This window comes from Acomys russatus, chromosome 10 (assembly GCF_903995435.1).
Source record: "Acomys russatus chromosome 10, mAcoRus1.1, whole genome shotgun sequence".
NCBI classification, from domain to species: domain Eukaryota; kingdom Metazoa; phylum Chordata; class Mammalia; order Rodentia; family Muridae; genus Acomys; species Acomys russatus.
This window is the reverse complement of record NC_067146.1, coordinates 51987623-52012191: the sequence shown is the minus strand read 5'-3', so window position 1 is coordinate 52012191 and position 24569 is coordinate 51987623. Positions and strand designations below refer to the sequence as shown.

The following is a 24569-nucleotide window of genomic DNA, read 5'->3' as shown; positions in this document are numbered from 1 at the left end:
CTGGGGAGTGACAACCCTATGTGTCCGTGAGTGTGGTGAGTTTGTCTATTTCTGCATTGCTCTGGATCCGCATGTTATTGAGTTGGAGTATTTGACCCTGAATGGGAGTCTGTCAGTGACCTGTTGTGAAGAGCGAGGATGGAGGTTAGTGATAATAAGTGCAGTTTCAGTGCTTTCCTCATTAATGATTCTCTTTATAGCTGTACAGTTTTTGCCTTTAAAAGCTCCCCCCCCCCTGTATTGTTATGACATAAATGATGGGCCCTCGAATAGTAAAGGCAGAAAGAAAGAAAGTTAGAAAGAAAGAAAGAAAGAGAAAGAAAGGAGGAGGAGGCTTTGGCCTCTCAAGGGTTAGCTAACTGGTCTTCAGCTTTCTCACATTAAGAGGACTGGTCTCTTATGTGTTGCCTTAAGTAAGAATTTGCCAAGTGAAAGGAAGTTTCTGTTAGAATCTAGGCAGCACTATATTCCTAATTTTCTGTGTCACAAAAATCAAGGGCCTCATGCTAGCTTTTGATGGAATTGACAGGAACATGTCATGTTTATGGCTCCCCTGTTTCTTCTGCTATTAGGGTTCTTAGTCCTCCCTCTGTAGTCAGTTCTGAATGTAGCAAGAGTTTTGAACCTCTGTGTGTTTTGATACAGAAATACTAGAGGCAGAAGGCCATTAAAGAGTTAAATATTTACAAACAATCTCAGTAACTTTTAAGGTATGAGTGAAAATGCTATCTAAAGGAGGAGAGCTGGGAGGCTGAGGATGTAGCCAAGTGGTAGAGTGCTTGCCTGGAATGCTGGATAGCCTGGGCTCCACCCCAAGCCCTTCACAAGTTCAAGCTCAAGCTCATCCTTGGAGCTACAAAGAGAGTTCAAGCCCAGTCCTCCAGCCACCCTGTCTCAGGAAACAAACTAGGGAAACTTTTTTCTCTTAACTTTTTGGTGTGTGTGTGTGTGTGTGTTGCATAATGTGTATGTGTTGGGGGGATGCACATGCCGTGGCATGCGTGTGAAGATCAGAGGACAAGTGTGAATTCTCCTCTATCTCTCTGTGAGTTCCCGGGATCCAGCTCAGGTTCTCAGGCGTGCACAACACGCACGTGTAACTACTAAGCCATTTTGACTGCCCTGTGTGTTTCTTTGATTGGTATATATAAGACAGTATATGCATGAGAAGTATGGGAGCAGAATGTGGCATCACAGACCACCTTCTTTAATCAATAAAGCTAATGAGCAGTGGTAAGGTTTCACTTGATGTAAGGCATGATACACCTCCATTGTAAACATTGATTTAAGAGAAGGCCGAGGAGCTGGAGAGATGGCGAAGTGGCTGAGACCACACACTGAGTTCAGTTGCCAGCACCATGTCAGTCAGCTCACAGCTGCCAAGGATCCTTATGCCTCTGCCTATCTTGGGCACCTGCATTTTACCAAGAGACAGTCTTTTGGGGAAAGTGAGCAGTGTGGTCAACTTGAACTACTCTTTCTCTGTGGATTTTCTCATGATAAATTGATGGGGTTTAGCTGTGTGTGTAATAGACTGACTAGGTCAGGCTGAGATGATTACAAAAGTGTCATTCAGTTAGTCTAACATAATATGACTGCCTCTGCGTGAATTTAAGTGAAAAATCAGGTCCTTGTTAATGGAACCTTAGTCTCATGGAAAATCCAGTGAAAAATTATGCATTTTAGTAATTGTATACAAGTGTGTGCAATATATAGAGATACAGAGGAGGTGAACTTAATTCCGTCTTGGAAGGTAACTTTGGGAGTTTGTGGTCCAGATTGAAAAAGTGAGTATGGAGCTGGGCGTGGTGGTGCACACCTTTAATCCTAGGACTCAGGAGGCAGAGGGATCTCTGTGAGTTCCAGGCCAGCCTGGAATACAGAGCTAGTTCCAGGACAGACAAGGCTATACAGGGAAACCCTGTTTTGAAAAACCACCCCCACCCCCCAAAAAAAAGAAAGAAAGAAAAAGAAAAAGGAAAAAACAAACAAACAAAAAAATCCAGTGAGTTATGTAGGTGAGAGAGACGAACTGTCTTGTGTTTCAGGGAAAGAAAATAGTTGTGTGTGAGAAAGCATGGCATGTTTGGTGCCACACAGAACAGAGCTCAGTACTTCCATAGGACAGTACGTCTGAAAAGGAGAACATGGGAATTATATCCCAAATGAGACTGTGGGATGCATCTGGGAGTCCTCGACAACTGGTGGCTTGGAAGATCAGAGGTCCTGTTGTTGACAGAGTTTAGACTACAAAGGGCGTGCAGGGTGGAGGACAGCTCTGTGGTAGAGAGCACACTCAGGCCTAAGGTAAAGTAGACATGAGGTTGAGGAATTGATGAGATCAGTTTTAGATATGGTCCACACTCAGTGACTGCTTAGTGGAAACTATCAGGGACATTGGAGAATATATGGATTTGGGTTGCATCAGGTATTCAAGTTTATTCCTTCTCAAGTCTCTGATGGGGTTGAAGACCAGGTAGCTTAGTTTTACAGTGAAGCTTAGTTGCTTAGGGGTTAAGATGTTTTTAGGTCTAGATAGATGTTTTAATTTGATAGTGACAAGATATGATAGGTATTGATTTACATTCAGAAATTTAGATGCACCAAGATAGGAAAGATGTTTTCTTCAAGGCTGTCAAATACAAATAGCCAAAACACTAAGAATGTAACATTTATATAATTCCTGATTGTGTCATTGTTATTCTTGCTATAGGTAGTGTATATGTGGAATAATATAAATGTATATGTAAAAAAAAAAAAGACCATTGGACTGGCAATTCATATACAGTTGTTAATACTGCTCCTGTAGTTGTAGAGAACTGGATATAGACATGTTTGAATGCTCAAGGTTCTGTAGGTGTCACCACTGCCTACAGAATTGTGTGGAAAATGATAAACCCATGCAGGATTTAAAGTTGCAGAGAATTATAGAAATAAAAGCATGTAAGAAATAAGCAGTGCATGACCCCATTTGGAGGACAAGATAATAAAATTTACATCCTCCTATAATTTTATGTAGTGACTAAAATAAACATTTATTTTATGTGGGGTGGAGAAGAATAGCTTTATGGTGTGAGTAGAAACAGGGTTATGGGGCTGTGCCAAATGAGGTGTCAGGCACTAACTGTAATACTGTTGAGCATTTTGAATGTAGCAGTGTGTAGACAGGACGGGGAAATCAGGTAAGACCTGAAGGAAAACAATCAGGTCAATGGACCTTATTTTTTAAATGTTACAAGTATATTTTTGTTTATCTATTTTGCATTCATGGCGTTCTGTGTATGCCATGGTTTATATTTGGCAATTAGAGGGCAGCTTCCAGGAATTGGTCTCTTTTTCTCCTCACTGTGTGTCCAAGGGATTGAACTCAGGTAGCTTTAGTGGCAGCTGTCTTTATCTCTTCAGCCCTCAAGACAGCCCCCAGGTTGATGAATCTAAACAACAGCAACAACAACAACATTGATATAGAAATACAAATGGATCCTGATGGTTGAAGTAATAGCTATTTGCAGGGTTGTAAGACTCCTCCTTCCTGTGCTGGAGAGATGGCTCAGAGGTTAAGAGCACTGTCTGTTCTTCCAGAGGTCTTGAGTTCAACTCCCAGAAGCCACACGGTGGCTCACAACCATCTATAGTGAGATCTGGTGCCCTCTTCTGATGGGCAGGCACACATGCAGGCAAGCACTGTATACATAATAAATAAATAAATCTTAAAAAAAAAAAAGGACTCCTTCCCTTCCTTCCTTCCTTCCTTCCTTCCTTCCTTCCTTCCTTCCTTCCTTCCTTCCTTCCTAGAACCAAGTGATGGTGAAGAAAGTACTTTTTAATTATTGGGGGTAGGGTGGGGCATAGTGTTTTAAAAGGTGGTGGTAAAAGCAGATTGAATTTTTTTTTTTTTTTTTTTTTTTTTTTTTTAACCGAGACAGGGTTTTCTCTGTGTTACACTGGCTGTCTTTGACTCACTTTGTAGATCAGGCTGGCCTCGAACTCACAGAACTCCACCTGCATCTGCCTCCCAGAGTGCTGGGACCATGCCCTGCTTGCAGATTGGATTTTAAAACACTTCATAGATGAAATTCAGTTTTAGAAAGATACACAAGGAGCACTATTGTGAAGTATGCTGGAGGAAAACGGTGAAGACAGACAGATGACAGTGGTGTGGGGACGAGCTCTCCACATTAATGAAAAGACTGCTTAAAATGAGGGGTTAGTTGCAGAAAAAGTGTAAAGTTTCAGATCCTACTATGGGAATTTTCTTGTTTTTGTAATCCCTTCACCCCCATCCCACCCCAGTTTCTCTGTGTAACAGCCCTGGAAACTTGCTTTGTGGACTAGGCTGTCCTTGAACTCAAAAGAGATTCACCTGCCTCTGCCTCCCAAAATGATGGCATTAAAGGCGTGCATCACCAAGCCTGGCTGTTTTTTGAATTCTTTTTGTTGTTGTTGTTTTTCGAGACAGGGTTTCTCTGTGTAGCCCTGGCTGTCCCGGACTTGCTTTGTAGACCAGGCTGGCCTCAAACTCGCAGCGATCCTCCTGCCTCTGCTTCCTCAGTGCTGGGATTAAAGGTGTGTGCCACCAACGCCTGGCATGGATTCTTAATAGGTAACCAGACCTAGTGTTGGCAACAGATTAGGTAGGATAAATAGGTAGTTATTGCAGATGAGAAGACACGTAAGGCCTCACAAAGTATGACAATAATGAGGAGTTTATTTTTTTATTTTTTTTAGACAGGGTTTCTCTGTGTAGCCTTGGCTGTCCTGGACTCTCTTTGTAGACCAGACTGGCCTTGAACTCACAGTGATCCGCCAAGATTAAAGGCTAGAGTTTATAATCATTCCTGAATCTTTCAGTTTTCTGGCACCAAACAAATCTGATGATTTGGAGAAAATGTGAAAGGAATATTGGAAACCCTTTTTTTTATTGCTACAATGCTGTTTGGCTTCACAGTCTTAAAATGATTCTTACTTGGAAATTTTATTTACTTATTTTTTAATAGATGTACTAAAGTAAGAATTAAATATTTTTGAAACAAAATGTTGTCATAGTGAAGGTGGTTCAAGTATAATTTAATTCTGAAATATCTAGTTAAAAATGTGGGGAGCCTGAGATACAAAGAGCAGTTAACTTCTATATACAATAAAATTACTGATTAAAAATACATGTTGAAGTTGATGATAAAAAGGAGAAGAAAGTGGGTTTAAAATTTCAGAAACACCAAGAAAGTAGAGAGGCCTGTACCTCATTAGCTCCTTCAGTAAATATTTATTGAGGGGGTGATGAGCTTTCCTCCCCAGTTTAACAACAGGCAGGGAGGGCTCACCACAGCCTGTCAAGTAGGTGAGGAAATAGAGGCCTTAGAGAGTGGGCAGTTTCCTGAAGGTCCCAAGCAGCGCCATTTCTCCTTTTGAAATGGGGGGAGCCTTACTGAACACCCTCACTGTGGCCCTTGTGCTGGGCTCTGAAATTCACCTCAGTTCTCAAGGTAAGCTATATTATTATACCAGTTTAAAAATTTAAAATGCCTTTGGGATGAGGAGCTAGGCTTAAATTAGGAAGATCTCTTAACAACGCTGGGAAAGAATTTTCTCACTCTGTTACATTTTATGCAGCAACTAGTTTTTTTCTTTTTCTCATATTTTAATCTTGTTAGTGTAGTTAGCGTTTAAAAATAATGTTTTACCTGTAGGAAACACATGTGTGCATGTTTAGCACCTCTCTCCCTCTCCCCAATTACTGAGGTCTGCTTTGAATTCTGAGACCTCACAGCATTCCAATAATAGTTTTATTTTCTTTTAATTATTATTTACTTATTTATTTTTGGGTTTTCAAGACAGGGTTTCTCTGTGTACAGTTTTATTTTTAGGATGTGAACTTTTTATTATAAAAGTATACTGCAATTTAAAAAGTATAGTGAGAATACTTTTTAGGAATAGAAAAAAGCAGCATTTTACCTGAAGTAAACTGGGACCTGTCAGCCCCTGACCGCTTTGGTGTGTTTAAAGGTGTGGGCGCTGTATCCGTGTCTTCGCCTTTGGTCTGTCCTTTTCATTGTTCCTTTAAGCCCTTCTCCTCCCTCAGTTGGGTCCAGCAAGCATCTCTTAATTAAATTGAACTTGCACTTACATTTCTGATGTAGGTGGCGTTGCCAGTCCTTTCCTAAAAGGACACGAATATCCTCTCTGCTCAGTACCTGGGTGTTGCTGTTCACTTGTGTGCTGTGGAGGAGGAGGAGGAGGGGAAAACTAAGGTGTAAAGAAGTCGCTTTCTAAAAACGTTAGGGACTAGATATTATATATGTCTTTAATTAAAAACAATCAGGAAATTGTAACAAAGATTAAGCATATTTTAATCATTGAATTGGGGTTTTGTTTTAATATTTCATTCTTAAGTGACAAAAATGATTCACTGAGCCATATTTTTTAGGGCTAATCAAATAGAAGCAGCCGGGGGTTGCATATCTATTCATTGTAGACGGAAGCATTGTAATTTAGGCTTCTCAAATGGTTTAAAATACTGAGTTTAGATGTTACCATATTTTGTTTGTGTTGTAATTTGCTCAATTTGAAACCTTTTTATAGAGCCCCAGTAGTTCCACCTTAAAAAAAAAAGGACACCCCTCTGCTTAAAAGAAATGGTACTTCCTGCTTTCATAAACAGTCATGTGCATAGTTTAGCAGGGCCTGATGCCTCTGGAGCTTTTTCCCTTTATAGCACCATTGAATCCGAGTCCTAACAGAAGTACTGTGAATCTTGTGGCCTCATTCTGAACAAAAGGGATTAGAGAAGAAAAATCTCTTGATATAAGGCTTGTAAGCAAGGGCGGGCAATCTTGGTTGTGAATATTTTCTGATTTTTCCAGAAATCAAGCAGAAGATTGAGCTGCTGATGTCAGTTAACTCTGAGAAGTCGTCCTCTTCAGAAAGGTACGGCTACATCCCTTGCATGAACAATTAACGGTGCAGCATTGCTAAGAAACAGGACATATTTCTTCCTTGTCAAGTTTGCTGTATAACGTATTGTACTGCATGCTGGCATTGTGCTGTGTTGAAGATGTGTATTTGGGCAAGCTGTTCTGCTTTGCGAAGGGAAATTGATTTTTTTTTTTTGGGGCGGGGGGAACAGTCAGTCTAATCAGCTGCAGCGTGCACACATAACACGGCAGAGTGCTGTTCATGTGTGGCAGCTGCGAAAGCTTAAAAAGAGAATTTAACTGAGAAAAATCCTGCTTTTTAAAGGCACTATTATGAGGTGTTTGCTCTTCTATGTCTTGAGGTTGCTGCTATATAGAATTTCCAAGGTTATTTGTAAATATCTGGCTTAAACATAGGTGATCCTTTGCCTGTAATAAGTATTATTTTTTTTAAATGAACAAAGGGAGTGCCATTTGTACATAGCTTAGGAATTGCAAACCCACAGCTTAGTCACATTCTGAAAAAGAGATATGATGTTTCTTCAAGTCTGTGCTGGGCAGTGGAACAGTCACTGCATGCAGTAATGGTTCATGCCTGCAGGTAAGGACAACATGACTCAGAAGTATTTTTAAAGCAATTATTTTATCTGTCATTCATATGATCATACCTGTAAGGAGATATTTCTTGAAAACTGTTTTGCTTTGTAAGCAAAATTAAGATGTTTTTATCTGTCGTTAAAAAAAAAATGAAACTAAAGTTCCCTATTTTAATTAAGTAAATCCTATGTTCAGTTCTGTTTATCAAAATTGTGTCAATACAATATGTATTCAGAATGTTTTAAATTGAGGTTTGTAGGCAGTTGATGGTTATCTTTTCTTATCTTACCAATTTAAAGTTAATGTTGACAGTTTTACTTAAGCCATATTGATTTGTCTTTTCTAGGGCTAATTTTTAGAATTTTGTTGTTTATAGATTGAAAATTTAGGAAAATAATGTGAAAAATTACTTGGTGGTAAGGAAATGAAACAGGAAAAATATTGTAAAAACAAAACAGAAACTAGCTGATCCTCCATAGCAAAATATGTGTGCTAGTTTCAGGAGGATGCTCTCTGACAGCAGCAGGTTATAATGACTTACTAGTATTATTAGGTGAAACGCCTCTGGCTGCAACTTTGGTTACAAATGAAGATGTAACTACTTTCTGTAAAGAGTGAAAATAAAAATATTTAAGAAGGTTTGTGCTTATTTTTCTTGACCCTTCTAACTTCTGGTTTGTGGCTAGCCACCTGATTTCAATCATTCTGTTTGTTGAGCTGCAAAATGAATCTTAAGCCTTATGAATACCCTGCCAGAGAAATGGTGGTGACAGGAACAGCAGAAGGCAGGGGTGTAAGTCATGAGCCGTCTAAGCGTCAGCTGTAGTGCTGGAGTTTCATACTGGGAGGGCCCTTAATGAGACAACAGCAGTAATTATGTACCCTTCTGTGGTAGTAGGGATTCTTTTTGGTAAACTGAGGGATGAACACAGTGGATGAATATTTCTAGAAAGGAAGTTGGGAATGGGTGAATTTTTTTTCTGACTAAAACTCATTCTATGGAAAAGTACTATAAAAATTTTTCATGGTGTTATTTACTTAAGATCTTATGGTTATTTGAAAGAAAAGAGAATACATGTTGTCATAATTACAAATCTTAAACACCAAGTGCTGTGAGGATGGCTTTCTGCATGGTTTACTGGAACTCGCCCTGTTGATTTTAGTAGGTTGTATTTGGCAGTTGTGAGATTCTCACTTAGTGGTAAGGAAGATTTATGCATCATTTTAATACTTTGTAAGCATAAAAGCTGTTTAATTAACATAGATATATTAAAACAGAATGCCCCTTTCCTGTCCATTTCATTAAGAGCTGTATCATTTGAGTTTTTAATTTATTAAAAACACTGGTTCTCAACCTTCCTAATGCTGTGATCCTTTAATACAGTTCCTCAGGTGGTGACCTCCTCCCAACCAGGAAATTATTTTCATTTCTACTCAGAACTGTAGTTTTGCTACCATTAAGAATCATAATGTAAATATCTGTGTTTTCCCATGGTCTTGGGCAACCCCTGTGACAAGGGGTCGTGACCCACTGGTTGAGAATTGCTGATTCAGAAGAATCTGTCAAAGAATATTCTTAAGTGTAAAAAGTTTGTTATCTGATACCACTGTCTTGCCGAAGAGTAATACCTTCTAATACCATATTGTAGTCACTACAGTTTGCAATTCCTGTTTGTCAGTTATTATATTTTAAAAATATTTTATTTGCACTTTTAAACTGTTGGTTAAAAAAAAAAAAAGAAAGAAAAAGAAAAGGAATGGCTTATGGTTTTAGGCTTAGCAGCCTAAAAGGTTTGAGGTTTTTTTAGGAGCAAGGTTCTAGATGCCTATCAGTAGGAAGGGCAGAGAAACCTGCTTTCTTTCTCCACAGAGGGAGAAGCTGCCCAGCTGTGTGACACCAGAAGGTGTCATGCCTATACTCGGTTGGCTCTGTCCCTGCTGCAGTTTAGAAGGATCTTCTGAGCGAGCTCTTGGTAAAGACAGTGCTTCTGAGTACGAAATGCAGTAGGTATGGAACCTGTGCTGCGATGTGTTTAGTAACCTATGGTCTTACACTTTTAACCCATTATATGGAAAATGCTCGCTTTGTGAAAGCTAGTATTAGCTAGATTCTTTTTGTTCATATAGTTTTCTAAAATGGGAAAAGCATAATAAAAAATTAACTTAGTTTAATTTTGTCGACTTTTGAGGACTCCTTCACTAAAAATATAGTCTAAAGTAAAATTATAATGGAATTTGTTTAGATAATAGTCTACTTACAGATCACAGTAGTTCTTGAAATTAATTTTAAGGTTGCACGTTTAGCTCTGACGATATTGTGGTAGAGAAGACGTGCAGCACATGGCTGCTCACGGCCAGAGTTAATGCTGCTGAGCTCATCTCAATGGAGTTATATATACTGTGTTTTGAAAAGAGAAGAAAGTTTCAACTCATCTTTTTTTTAAAACTCATCTTTTAAAAGATTAATAGCAAAGAATATTATTGAATGAACCATAAATTAAAAAAAAAAACAAGTACTGTGTATTGTGGCCAGTTAAGAGGGGACATCTGCTGCAAGAGAGTGCCTTCTGGAGTTCCAGGAAAAAATCCTACTACAAATATATATGTTTTAATTGAGCGCTTGCTGAATGAATGACTGACTGACTGAATGAATGTATTAACTTGTTAACAGGATGGTAGTGGTGATGTTTAGACACAGGCTTTGCTTGCTCTTGTTTAGTGTAGTAAAGTAATTGAATAGTTGATAGCAAAAGTTAAGTTTTCGTCTGTTTTTCCCGTTTGCTCTATTGTAGCTGTAGCACTTTTGGAGTTTATGGGGATGAAAAGGAGAGATGATAATCACAGTTAGGAAAAGGGTAGCAGTTATGCACTAAACAACCCAGACATCACTTCTCCTGTTGGGTGGTTGGTTGTTGGTGCTAGGAATCGAACAGGATACAACTGACTAGGATGAGGAAGGGAGAGCCCAGAATGAGAGCCAAGGTGCATGTCCCATAGTCACTTAACCAGTAACTCACTGCTCTAATTAGGATTTGCATTTTCTCAGGGAAGAGACTCTAAAAGGACAAGCTCCTTGTGCTTGTGTGACATTTTTAGGGTTATAAAGAGGATACTTGTAGCAAATACTGAACCCACACATTGCTATTGCCTTTTTCACAAATGGAGAGACAGGAAGGGCGAAGAGTCCTGCACATCATGCTGTGGCCGGCATTGTAGCTGTGCTGAAGAGCAGCAGCATTGGTGAGAAGCGACAGGCATGATACATGTCCCTCCCTGTACAGGGGCGTTTCATGCACACAGCCTGTGCTTGTTCATGCACCTCTTTTAATTTTCTTTCTTATTTAAGAGCAAATGGAGAAACCTTGAAAAATAGTGAGAACGAAAAATTTGATGGTGAGCAAGCTGTCCCTCATTTGCTCTAGGCGGTGTGATGAGGTCTGATCAGTACAGGTCAAAGCTTCTCTTCTTTCCTCCCTCCTCCCCCTCTTCCCCTTGGCTCCCCCCCACACACCAACACACCAGGCTGTGCATTCGTTGATGACGTACTTCTCCCTTTTCCAGTCCCCTCACTGCTATTTACTTCTTTTTTCTGAATGGTAGAATGAGTCAAAGAGGTGGCTAAATGCTTATTTTATTTATATTTAGACTTACTAGTATTTTTATTGAAGATAGTAGGATTTCACAGACCATATGAAATATAGTTTTTTGTTTTTTAGAAAAAGTTTAGCTTGTGGTTTTTGTGTGACACATAAGAAATCTTTGCCAAGCCGAGGGCCATTTAGGTTCTGTGGTGGATTTATTTTAAGAACTTACATGTTCTTCCTCCTCCTTTGGTTTTTTGTTTGTTTTTTGAGACAGGGTTTTCCTGTGTAGCCCTGTCTGTCCTGGAACTCACTTTGTAGACTAGCCTGGCCTTGAACTCAGAACCTGAAATCGATTTTGGGTTTTAATATTGAGCTAAGGACTGATACCTCACTTTTGATTTTTTTTTTAAACATATGACTATTCAGTTGTTTCTGTTTTGAATATTGTATAAGTAGAAACTCTCAAAAACTAAAACTTTATGCTTGGCTACAGGAAGTCGAATGGATGGCTGGGAGATGTTTGACATTCATATGATGGAGTCAGTGCACAGCGCAGTGTTGAGACTTGATTAAAAACTCCACCAGAGTGCATGGTGTGCCTCTTCCTGCATGTATTTGGCTGCGAGCTCTCTGATGGGTTTCATTAATGAGGAAGCACCAGAGCAGCAGTGGGAGAGCTTCCCCTCAGAGCTGTGAAGTGAGCTTCATTTTCTTGGGCAGATAACTGGGATCCCGTGAAAGGTTACCTCTGAAGGGAGAAGGGCTTTCTCCTCTGAAAACACCGAGAGAACTGAGGATGCGTAGGTCCCCACGAGCACTGGCGTTTTGTGTGTAATGTCCGGAAGATCTGAGAGGTAGAGCAGTGTACTGGGCTATAGCCCTACTCACAAGAGTCCTGGAGCACAGTGCAGTAAGGGACGTTCCTAACAGAAGTCATGTGCGGGAACATTAAAGAAAACTAGTGTGAAGATTGTGGTTGAAGGTGTGCCTCGGCAGTAAAGCATATCCTAGCTTGATTAGGTATCCTAGCTCAGTCCCCAGAACCAAAATAAAATAAGAAAAGAAACATGAAGCCACCCTACCAACTCCCACCGATTCCGTGTGCGTGTCTTTGCCTTGTCTCTTCCGATGTTACCTATGTGCTTCATGTATGTCGTTGCTGCTTTCCATAATTTGTATCCTGGGTCTACCTCTGCCATTTTACCTGTTGATGGGTGTTAGGGCTGTTTTGTTTGTGGCTCTTGGGCGAGGAATAGTGTTGCCCTGAGCATTTGTTTGCATACACAGAAGCAAATGAGCCTCTGCACTTTTGTTGAGCCTAGGTTTATAAACAGATTGAAGGGGGTTGTTTTTGAGGACAGGAGTGATAAAGGAGATGAGCAGTAGAACGCAGCTGGTTGTAGGGTCCATCCTCCGAGGCCCACTCCCCTCTCGTTACCCTCTTTAGTGGGTCCTAGAGGGCTTGCATCTTAACTTTAGCTGTCAGGTTTGGTTTCAGTGGCAAAGTCATTACTCAGGTAAACCCTCCTAGAAGCTTATCTTGTAAATCATGCAAGAAGGAGCCCACTTTGGGGACTTGGGGAGATAAATCAGTCTTGTGACATTTTTATGTTGTTTAAACTGTTAACTTTTTAAGTTGTGCTTGCTCTTGAAAAATTTTTGAACCAGCATAAAAGTGTAGTCTTGCCATTTTCTGGTTAAAAAAAAAATGGGCTTTTTTTCTTAGCTGCCTTTTTTGTTGGCAATTATAGGCTTTACTTCCTACGCTATTACATCTATCATCAATTTGAACTTTGATTTTTGTCAGATTTCTGGTGTGGGGAAGGTTGTTCACATCATTGCCATGTAAAGCATCTCAAACACAAATCTGCTGGGGACGTCACTCTGTTCTAACCGTCCTTCCCTGTATCCCATGGCTCTTAGGATATGGTAACATGAAGTCTGGGCTTAGGTTTTTTTTCCTCATGTAGTTTATTCTTTATTTTTATGTAAATAGAAATTAAATATGAATGCCTTCCATTTCTTTACCTCCCCACCCCCTGCCCAAAGCAACATTAAAACACACATGTCCCCTCAGTGTCCGTGTTTGGATGTCATCTGTTGTTCTCTGGTCACATCTTCTACACTGAACTAATAGTCATGACTTTTTGTTTACATTTAATTGTGGTAAAATACAGACTACATAACATTTTTTTTTCCCCTGAGAAAGGGTTTCTCTGTGTAGTCTTGGCTGTCCTGGATCAGGCTGGCCTTGAACTCACAGAGCTCTGCCTGCTCTGCCTCCTGAGTGCTGGGATTAAAGATGTGTGCCACCACTGCCTGGCTTATGTAACAAATTTAATGATATTCTAAAACCTAGTTTCTCAAAAGAAAATTCTGTGTCTCTACCAGAAATGGAGCAACAGTGTCATTCACCCTAAAAAGCAGTGTCACATCCTGTCTATATTCTCCTGTGTGAGAGACCCTAACCCAAGCCATAGCCTTGCTGTTTACAGTGAAACTTGTTTACTATTCTCTGAATGAAAGACACTGGGAAAAGAAGCAAAACTCTGAGTATGTGGGTTTCTGTTATTGGTTACCAAGTCCTAGGTGCTGTATGTCCAGCATCACTTTGCCTAGCTGTGGTATTATTCCCACTTCTCTTGAACCTTTTCTTTGTTCTTTATTCATTAAAAAGATGCTGTGTGTCGTGTGTGCATGATGTCCATGTGTGGTGCTGATGTGCCATGGTAAACACATGTGGTCAGCAGATGTTGTGCAGTCTGTTGCTTGCCCCTCCCATCATTTTGTGTGCTCTGGGGTCACACCGAGGTCGTAGGCATGTGCAGAAGGCTTCACCACAGCCACCTCCGTGGCTCATTTTCTTCTTAAGACAGGTCTTTCATATAACCGAGGTTAGTCTGGAACTTGAGCTCCTCTTGTCTCAGGCTTGTGACAACATGCCCAGTGTGAAACTTTTCTTCATTGGTAAGTTATGTGAATTTACCAGGAGCGGTTCTCAGCAGACTGTGCCCAGTAGCTAGTGTAATAGAAATGGCAATGACAAAAAGTAACTGTTTTTAATGTTCATAGTTCAGGATCGCTGTTGTAGCAGAGTCCCTGTATAGCATGGGGATGGGAAAATCATGAGTAATTTCATAGGTTATATTTGTTATCTATCCATCCAGTATTTATCAGCAGTTGCTCTGAGCCAGTCACTCAGTGATTTGGAAATCTGCATAGCCCAAAGGCAGCACAAAATTGTAGAATTTCCACAGACCATTCATTGATGTTCAAAGTTTGTACATAAGATAGTGTTGGTGAGTGCTTGTCCCTGTAGCTTGGTTTATTTCTTGGGCCTGCAGTGCTGAGCACTGTATCATGGATAATTCCACAGTGGGTACCTTTGACCCTCCTTAAGAAGCATTGTTTGTGACTAGTAATTTCATTCCTTTTTAAAAAATGTTTTTAACATTATATTTTCGAATTATCTTTATGTGTGCAAGTGTTTTGTCTACATGTTTATATGTGTACCACATGTGCGCAGTGCCCACAGAGATCAGAAGATCCCCAGCAACCATAGTTACAGTTGTGAACTGCTAAATGGATGCTGGGGATTGAACCTGGGTCCTCTGGAAAAGCAACCAGTGCTCTTAACTACTCAGATATAAAAACTACATTTCTGGGCAAAGTATTTTAAAAGATCAGAGAGGTCTGTGTGACAGAAGGGTGCAGACACCTGCATATGCTACAGCACATGAGGGACTGCTGACTGTGTAGAGATACAGGCCAGGGTTTGCTGGCTTCTTCACTCTTTTATTATTTATATTAATTTAATTAATTTATCTATTTTTTCTGAGCCAGGGTTTCTCTGTGTAGCCTTGGCTGACCTGGACTCACTCTGCAGACCAGACTGGCCTCGAACTCACAGAGGTCTGCCTACTTCTGCCTCCTGAGTGCTGAGATTAAAGGTCTGTGCTACCACTGCCCAGTAGCTGCCCTTTTGTTTTTATCTTTTCCAATTTGACATTTAGGGGCGGTGGTGCTGCGATGCATCGACCTACCTGTGCTGCCCACTGAAAGGGGTTTTCAGGCATAGGAGCTCTCAGGGCCATCGGCAGCCACACCACGCATAGTTCACGCTCTTTTTCTCCTTTTTTTGAGACACGGTTTCTCTGTGTAGCCCAGGCTGTCCTGGAACTCAGATCCGCCCTGCCTCTGCCTCCTGAGTGCTGGGATTAACGGTGTGCACCACAGGGCTAAGTTATTTTCATTCCAAGACTAGATTTCCAGGTTGTTGTAATATTTCAAGCCTGCTGACCCTAGCAAACCACTGCTGAGAACTGTATTCTAAGATACTGAGGCTTTCTTGTTAACTAGTGCCATAAAAACAAACATGTACTTTAGCAAAAAGCACCATTACCCAAAACAAAACACTATCGTAGTGACATTTGGAATTTATTTCCTGTCCTTATGCATTTTTCCTTGTGTTTATAAAGAATATTCAGTAGCCTAGTTTTTATAGTGTTACTTAATTTTTCTTTTCTTTTTTTTTTTTAAAGATTTAACATTTCTGTGGGCTAGAGATATACTTCAGTGTTAAGAACATGTATTGCTCTTCTAGAGGATCTGAGTTTGATGCACAGTGTCCATGTCAGGCAGGACGGACACACACACACACACACACGCACACACGCGCGCGCGGTTAACAAACAAATATTAAAATTCTGTTTTAAAAAAATATTTTACTTAAATTTTTGTGTTGTGTGTAAATCTCTCCTGTGCGTGTGGATGCCTGCAGAGGCCTGAGAAGAAGCCCCTAGGTTCAATTATGAGCTGCTTGATTTGAGTGTACTTCTGAAAGAGCAAAAAGTACCTTAAACTACTGAACCATCTCTCTAGCCCTATGTAGTATAATTTTTTAGAAGGTAGTGTTACACTGAGTCTGGCGACTGAATATTCTGTAATTTGTTTATTGAGTATTGGTTTTAGAAGTGAAATTGTTGCAGTGCCAATTTGTAGGTTTTTGGTAAGTGATACTAAATTGTCTTTCAGAAGAGTACACTTTTTCTCTGGCAGTGCACAGAAGCACTCAGTCATTTGAGATCTCCAGAACTTTAGTTTTGTGTGCTGCATAACTGACATTAACACATACACTAAGTGGTGTAGACTGCTCTGCCTCTGCCTTGTGGCTCTAGTAAAGACTTTGTATGTACATAAGTTAAAGGGAAGTCAGTAATAATTGACTTTAGTAAAATACTTGAAGATCTTGTATTTAGTTATACATTTATGAAATACCTAAGGTATCCTTGGTGTGTCCTTGATTAGGTGTTAGTTGTCAAGTAGAATAATTAATCAATGAGGAAAAATGGGTATTCTGTTTGTACTAATGGATCTTAATTTTATAAAGCGTTTCAAGAAGTTATATCCAAACTTTCCATTTCAGACAGATGGTAAGACATTCAACACAGATGGCTAGCTTGTATGGGGTCTCTTGGTCCCGTCTTCTTTGCTTTCCTCGTTTTTTCACTCCTCTACTGCTCTTCTCCCACTTCTCTACATGTGGCCCAGGCTGGACTTAAGTTTATGTTGTAGTCTAAGCCACTGTAAACTCTGATCCCTCCACCTGAGCCTGGAGAGTTTGGGGTTACAGAGATACACCACCACAGCTGGTTTAGCCTCCCCCCCCCCCCCCATTTAGGAAAGACTAGTTGATCCTGTGGCTTCCTTTCCCTTTTAAATTTCATCATCTCCACTGTGTAACTCATTTGCTCTTCTGACAGGGTTGTACTATAGAAGTAAAAATTTATTTCCTGGTTGTAAGTCAGATTAGTAATTTAGAGGAAATTACATCTGCTATTATTTGTTTCTTGATAAAATCATTTTTGAGATTTCTTGGGAGATAACAAGCTTTGCTTCCTTTCAAGAAAACATTAACCTCCCACATCACACTCATTAGAATGTGACTCCCCTTCCTGATGTTTTGCTGCTGAAAACAGAATGTGTTATGCTTCTAACATTAAATTTTGAAGGAAAAGGTAAAATGATATAGATCTTAACTGGGTATTTGATAAATGAGATAAAGATACATTTAGTTTTTACCATTTAAACTTCCCCTTTCTACCTACTCGCTCACCCACTGAATGGCAATTCTCACATAAGTGTAGTGCGGCGGAATGAGGAAACATTGCAGTATGGTAAGGGTAGCCACTTGCATTTCTTTAAAGGGAAGTGTGATGGAATTAATCCTAGATGGAAGAAAGACTCTTTTTATTTAGCCCATCCTTTTCCAGTAAAAAGTCTGCCTTTTTTCTTACTGGGGAGGCAGTCTTTTTGGTTAAGTGCTCTATGACATGTTTTGTGATAGAGTGAGCAGGGTTTGTTACGCATGGCTTCTCCCTGGGCTGGGGAAGAGCATGCTGCTGGACGTCTTGCTGCGCTGTCACTCTGACATGCTTTCTTCCCTTCCAAAGGAGATGCAGTTATCTATTGCTAGGCACACAAATGAAGACATTGTATTTGTTTGAAGTGATTTTTTTTTTTTCCTTATTTCATTCTCTTGGCAAAAATCCTCTTTTGGTTCCAGGGACAGAGAGATGAGCCTTTGCTGGCTGTAGGGTAGCATTTCTGTGGTCTTCCAACTGGCTTTGAAAGAAAAGCAAAGTTATTCTCTACCTTACCCAGGGTTTCTGAACAATATTTAATAATAGCTAATGACAAAGATGGAGCCAATTATCATACTAGTGATTTCTGCTCATGCCTACAGATTATATAGAGGACATTAAAGGCTTCTGAGTTTTTAGATAAGGTGCTTGTGATATATAGGTTTATAGAAACAACTTTAGATCAGTGCATCAAGAGTTTTTCTGATAGTTTGCAAATTAATATTTTAAGTAATATTTTTATTAATTCTTTGAGAGTGTTATGGAGTATATTTTGATCCTATAAACCTCTTCCTCCATCCCTCCCAGCTCCTCCTGCCTCCCTACCTACCCAGCTTTGAGTGCGCCTTCTTTTTCCTTAACAACTCCAGCAAATTAATTTTTATTTTCTTTACATTTATGTTTGAGGTTTTCACTATATAGGGTTTCACTATGTAGCCCTGGATGGCCTGCAACTGCCTCCATAGATCTGCCTATCTCTACCTCCTGAGTACTGAGACTAAAGGTGTGTGCCACTGTATCCAGAATAAATAATTTAACTTGAGGGAGAGGGAGAGGGAAGGAGGAGAGGGGCATGGGGAGAGGCTGCCTAGGCTGGCCTCGAACTCTTAAACTGAAGCAGTTCTCCTGAGTTTTCATATAGGTACATGACACCATACCGGGGTGTTCTCTCTAACCCTGGTATGATTTTGATTTTGATTTTCCTCTTATTTATTTATTTATTTATTTATTTATTTATTTATTTATTTATCTATTTACTTATTGGGGGGGTGTTGGAATTGAGACAGGATCTTACTGTGTAGATTTAGTTGTCCTGGAACCCACCATGTAACCCAGGGTGGTCATGGTTTGGTTTTTATTGGCTCTTTTTAAAAAAATCCTGTCTGTCTGTCTGTCTGTCTGTCTGTCTGTCTCTCCATCCATGGGGTAGGGTCTTGCTGTAAGTCCAGGCTGACTTTCAGCTTTGGGTCTCCCGTCTCTGCCTGCTGAGTCCCTGGATCACAGGATTCCACCATCACATCTGTGACATAACAACTTGTATGTAACTTGTAAGTTAAGACACATGACTTGGGACCCTCCATAAATCCAAGGAAACTACATTTTCTGCAGTGATACAGAAAGTCTTGACCATTTTGACCTGTTTAAAAGGTGACCCCTCCTGCCTTAGATCTGTGAGAGCTGGGCCTACAACCCTAGATGTGAGTGCTCACTTTTTCCACACATCTTTTGTTTAATTTTAATCATGCATGTTCTGTCAGAACATGATACATTCTGAGCAGTGTTGTATGCATACAAATTGATGCTTTGGACCTCTTCAAGGATCTTTAATCACCAGAATATTTTGACACCAACATATTTTCCAACATTGTATACTTTAAACCAGTAGCAGTTGGTATAGCTAGTCTTTGAAGATGTCAGAGTGGGGTGTTTCCCAGAGGAGCTCTGCTCCAAAGACTGCTCTCATTCCCCTGTCCATTGCTAGTCTGAGCTCTTCCAAAGCATGTATGCCCATGGCATAAATACATTCTGGGGGTTAAGAACAGCTGGGTATGGTGGTGCACACATAAGGAAAATTTGTTATTTGTTGCTTTTGAAATCATAGTTACATCATTTCCCTTCCTGGCCTTTCTCCATCCCCTCACATATAATCACTTTGTTTTTTTTAAGTTCATGGCTTCTATTTCTTTAATTGTTGCTTTGCGCGCGCGCGCGCGCGCACACACACACACACACAGAGCTAAATATATAAATACAGCCTGCTCAGTCTGAAAGGGCATCCAGGCTTTTATTCCCAGCACTCGCAGGTGGGAACAAGTGAATCTCGGAAAGTTGAAGGCTAGCCTGGCCTACATACTTTTCCAGCATAGCCTGGGTTACATAGTAAGAAAGTATTTTTAAAAAATGAAATCAATCTAAGAAATATTTTATTTTATTTTTCATGTATGGAAGCTTCATTTGTATGTATGTCTGCTAGCTGTGGGGTTCAGAAGAAGACAATAGAGCCCATGGAACTGGAGTTACGAGCAGCTGTGAGCTGTAGTGTGGGTGCTGGGAGTTAGTCAAACCCAGGAAGTCTGCAAGAGCAGTCAGTGCCCGTAACCACTGATCCAGCTCTCCAGCTCCAATTCAGGCTTTAAAAGATTCTTATTTCATACGTAGGATCTAGCTTAATAGCTGCCCTTTATTTAATGCATGCACTGAGGAAACTGACACTTGTGTAGTTGACTGCATTGCCAGATGCATGAAGGCAGCTGGGTGAGAATACTGCCCTGCTTCCCACCCAGAGCTTTCCATGCCCCTCCCATCCCCCACCCCAGCCCACCCTGCCGCCTCTTCCTTTCCCGTCTCTCCCTCACTTCCTGACTTCCTTTCGTCCTTCTCTTCTGCCCTTCCCTTCTCTCCCTCTTTCCCTCTCACCTTAGCTCTCACTTACCCTCTGTCCCTCCTCTTCCTTCCCTTGAGCTCTGTTCTCCGTGTGCACAGCTCCTTTCCCAGTTCTGAGAAGTCATAGTTTTAAATGCTTCCCCAGGACTCTGAAAACTTAAGGGTCAGCTTTAACTATTACAGCAGCAGTGAATCTCAGGGTTCTAACAATGGAGTAATTAAAAGTTTTTCTTGTTTCTTTTTTCCGTCTTGTTAATCACTTCATTGAGTAGTAAATAAGCCTTTCCCTACCATGCTTTCAGTCTTCAATGTTGTTATTGTGTTTATCTTACAAAGAAATTATTCCTTACCAGTCACAAAGGCAACCAGTTTAAACTGTGGGCTGGGAGAGAGCTCAGTGGATGAAGCTCAGGTTTGAACTCCTAGTGATATACATAATCCCATCCCTTGGAGCCTATGTGGAATTAGGAAGATCCAGGACAGCCCGTGGCTCACAGGTCAGCCAGCCCGGTGCATGCAGTGGTGAACAACAAGGAGAAGATTGTGTCCTGACAGAGAAGGCAGGGCCGACACTCACAGCTGGAATCCGACTTCCATGCCCGCATGTGACGTGCCCATGCCTGCTCACTCGCATGTACAAATACATACATATCACACACAGATGCTTGGTTTTTCGAGATAGAGTTTCCCTGTGTAGCCTTGGCTGTCCTGGAACTCACTTTGTAGACCAGGCTGGCCTCGAACTCAAAGAGATCCACCTGCCTCTGCCTCCTGAGTGCTGGGATTAAAGCCGTATGCTACCCAGCCATATTTTATACACAGAATTTCTTACATTTCTCTGTGGAGAAAATATTTGTCTATAGAGAAAAACAGTTAATCACAGAAGAAATGACCTTGGAAATGTTATCTTCAATTTGAATATCTGTAACTTTATATCCAGACATTTTGGGGGTTGTAATACTTGCATATATAGTTTAGGCATAGGACCCAAATATGAAGTTTATTTGTTTCAGATTGACTTTGTACATACTGTTAAAAGTAATTTATGTATTATAATTTTATAAATGACACAGTTTCATGATGTGGAATTTCCTGCCTGTCAGTGTTTGTTCAGATTGTGGACAGTTTGCACATTGGGTTTCAGATTATTGAGGTCGGTCACTACATGAAAAGTGTGTTCATGTAGCAGAGTCCTCCATTTCCCTTACACAGTACTGAATCTGAGTCTCCTCAGGGGCATCTGCCACGGGAGAGCCAGCCCTGTGTTTTCTGTTGATACTTTCTCACCCACTTGATTCTTGAAGGTGCCTGAGCATAAGTCTTCCATATAAAAGGCCCAGCTTCCCTTACCTAGAAATGTCTCATAAATGAAATCCCACTTTTCTCGACAGATTGGACAAATGAAGAGCTATTGCCACTAATTGGAAATCCATATTGAAAGTGGTAAAATATGTAGGTGATTGTTTTAAGCACTCAGAATATCTGCCATGGAATTCTGTATATTTATCTTTTAATATAGGGTTTTGCCTTTGATTAGTGAGGAGTTTTGGAGAAAAACCTGGCAACCTAACTTTAATTCTTGCACCCTATTGTAAAGGTGGATGAGAAGACCACAGAGTTGCCCTCAGATCTTCACGTGCCATGGTATACACGCACACGCACACGCACACACATGCATGCTCGCCCCCCTCCCCAGTCAAACAAATTAAGAACTGAAGCAGTCTGTGAGTCTGTGAGTCTGTGGGTCTGTGGGTCTGTGGGTCTGTGGGTCTGTGGTGGTTTGAGTGAGAACACCCGCCCTGCCCCATAGGCTCCAGTATTGAGTAAGTGGTTCCCTGTGTAGGAATGAGGAGGAGGAGTGGCTGTGTTGGAGGAGGCTGTCACTGGGGAAGGCCTTTGCCATGCCAGACCCAGTTAGCTCTATGTCTGCCTGTGCTTATGGATCAAACATCAGCTCTCAGCTATTACTTCAGCGCCATGCCTGCTTGCTGCCATGCTTCCTGCCATGATGACCAGAGACTAACCTCTGGAACTGTGAGCCCTCAAATCAAGTGCTTTCTTTTATAAGCTGCCTTGGTCATGGTGGCTCTTCTCAGCAATAGAACAGTAAGACATAGCACTTCTCGGATTGCATATTGGATTGTCGTTGTCTAAGTGTTGGTCCTTCCTCTGGGTTAGGCCTTTTGCTCTCCTTGTCTGCACTCTCCTGCAGGTGAGAGTGTTTTAGCGCTGTTCACCACCGTCTGCACACTGGCTGCCCTTACATGAACATCTCCATCTGAACTACAGAGGTCTATGCTTAGCTCCTACTTCAGACCACTAAGGCCTTTTGAGAGCTCGGGTTAAATGGGGCTGAACCAAACTCAGTAATCCCTCCTGACAGTGCTGATGGTCAGTTATATGGCCAGTGTGCTGTGCTCACTTTCCTGGCTTGTAAATGTTGCAGGAGGAAGGAGAGGGAGCACATAATTCTTTTGATTCATGCTTGTCCTTAGGGTCTCTGAGGTGGGTGGAAAAATTGCTTGGTGCAGCTTGGCTCTGTGGGTTTAAGTGGATGCTTTAAATATCAGGAAGGCAGCAGCAACCTTCCTGGGGTCTATGTAAGGAAAGAAGGAAGTTCTCTCATGTTGGCCTAGCAAGTAGTAAGGAGTTTTGCTGGCATGTGATGTGTGTCCTTCATGCTGTTTTTGGCAGCAGCTGCTGGGGCCACTAACCCTTCCTGCCAGGCTTCTTGACTGTTACTTGGTTTTGCCAGAACACTCTTCCCTCCTTGGGATGACCCCTGGTTTATAAAACTGTCACATCTTATTTTAGTTTTAAAAGCTATGTCTAGAATCAGACGTCTCAAAGTTAGCTCATTTTTTTTCCCCCTCAAAATCAAAACTAATAACTAATGTCTTGGAACTTATTTGTAGACCAGGCTGTCCTCAAACCCACATATCCCTCCTACCTCTGAATCACAGTGCTTGGATTAAAGGTCTGTGCCACCGCATCTTATTTTCCCCCCTATGGTCCCTTCTGGATGGTCAGCAGGTCCTGTGTTATAAAGAAAGCCCTTTACTGTCCTCTGCCACTGTCTGAGTGCTGTTCCACTTCTGTTGAGCATTTCCTGATGCTGCTCGCAGAAGCTGATGGTTCCAAGCCTGCTGGACTGTTCTGTTGCTGTCTGCTTCCCTTCAGGCTTTAGTGCTGAAGGAGACTGGTGTGGGCACCTTGATGTCTTCTCATCTGAGCTCCTTACTTACGCTGCCCCGCTTCCCTTGCTGTGCCTGGTCCTCCCCTGTGAGCAGAACAGCCTCCCACTGCAAGGCTCCTCCCATGCGTCACAGGTTTCTGCTTCTGTCTTGAGAAACCTTGCCTGCTACCCAACTAGTCAGTAAGAGATTGAGTTTGTTTTAACCTTTGTGTCCCTGGTAACCTAACATATCTCTGACCATTCTAGTAGATTCAAATGTTTTCTTGAATAAGGAGTTTTATAAATTTCTTTCCTAATTCATAAAGAAATATTCACAAAGAAAACAAATGTTAGTTCTTTATTTTTCAGTCTGAAGGAATCAGGATTTCACTGCCTTTTGAGCTACTTGATGAATTGTTTCTTTCTATAGTGGTTTTTCTCAGCCTCCCAGTGCTCAGGCATTGTAGAGACTTTACTCCCATTGCTCCTTGTTGGCTTTTTTGTTTGTTTGTTTGTTTGGGGGGGGTGCGGGTCTGACTCAGTTGCCTGGATGTGGGCTAATGCCCCTGCTAGCACTTCTATTCTAGTGGCTTCACTCTACTTATTGAGTTGACTGTGACCTGAGCCATGCTGAGTGGTGGCATAATGAGCTTGGGCTGCCTGTCTGCCTGGTACTCTTTCCTCTTCATGGTACCGGTGCCAGCAGTAGAGTACCAGCAGAGCTCTCTGCATCAAGCCTGTAAAGTTCTGATTATACCGGTTTATTTACTGAATTGCACATATTTGCTAACTTAGAGATCATAAGCCCTTTGTAGCTGATTTTTAAAACTTCTTTACTTTTTTCAAGTGTATTTTATTAAAATTCTCAACTTGTTCATAGCACAAAGCTTACCATTATTTAAAGTTGCTTTCGCATTACCTTAGGATTTTAATTCTAGAGTTACCACATTTAGATCACTTTCTGTCTCTTCAAATGTCATTAGGTAGACTTAGGAAATTAAGATTAGAATATAAAGATTCTCATGTTTTTGAGTCATACCTACTTTCTACCAGAATAAATAGTGTTGTGAAGTAGATTTATATTTGGAATGCTACTTCCTTGGCAAGCTTTGTTAGTTTTCATGGTTTCCTGCTTTCACATTCGGCTGTAGCTGTAGCCAAGCCTGAGGTCACATCGGAGATTGGAGGTGGACTTGCTGCATCCCAGCCTCATGCACTGGCTGCTGTGGGCTAGCCCAGTGGGCGTGTGCTAAAAATAGATGGCTTATTTTGATAG

At 41.0% G+C, this 24569-nt stretch overlaps 1 protein-coding gene across 7 annotated transcripts in view; it reads left to right on the top strand.

The window, feature by feature from the left end:
- Positions 1–24569, top strand: part of Srpk2 (SRSF protein kinase 2) — a 185823-nt gene that overhangs the window by 59424 nt on the left and 101830 nt on the right. For 5 of the 7 annotated variants that reach the window (XM_051152132.1, XM_051152129.1, XM_051152130.1 and 2 more), the window contains one exon: positions 6861–6924. The exons of the other annotated variants lie outside the window; for them this stretch is intronic. In XM_051152132.1, coding sequence (XP_051008089.1) covers positions 6861–6924 — 64 coding nt within the window. The remainder of the gene's footprint in view (positions 1–6860; positions 6925–24569) is intronic. 7 annotated transcript variants of the gene reach the window in all.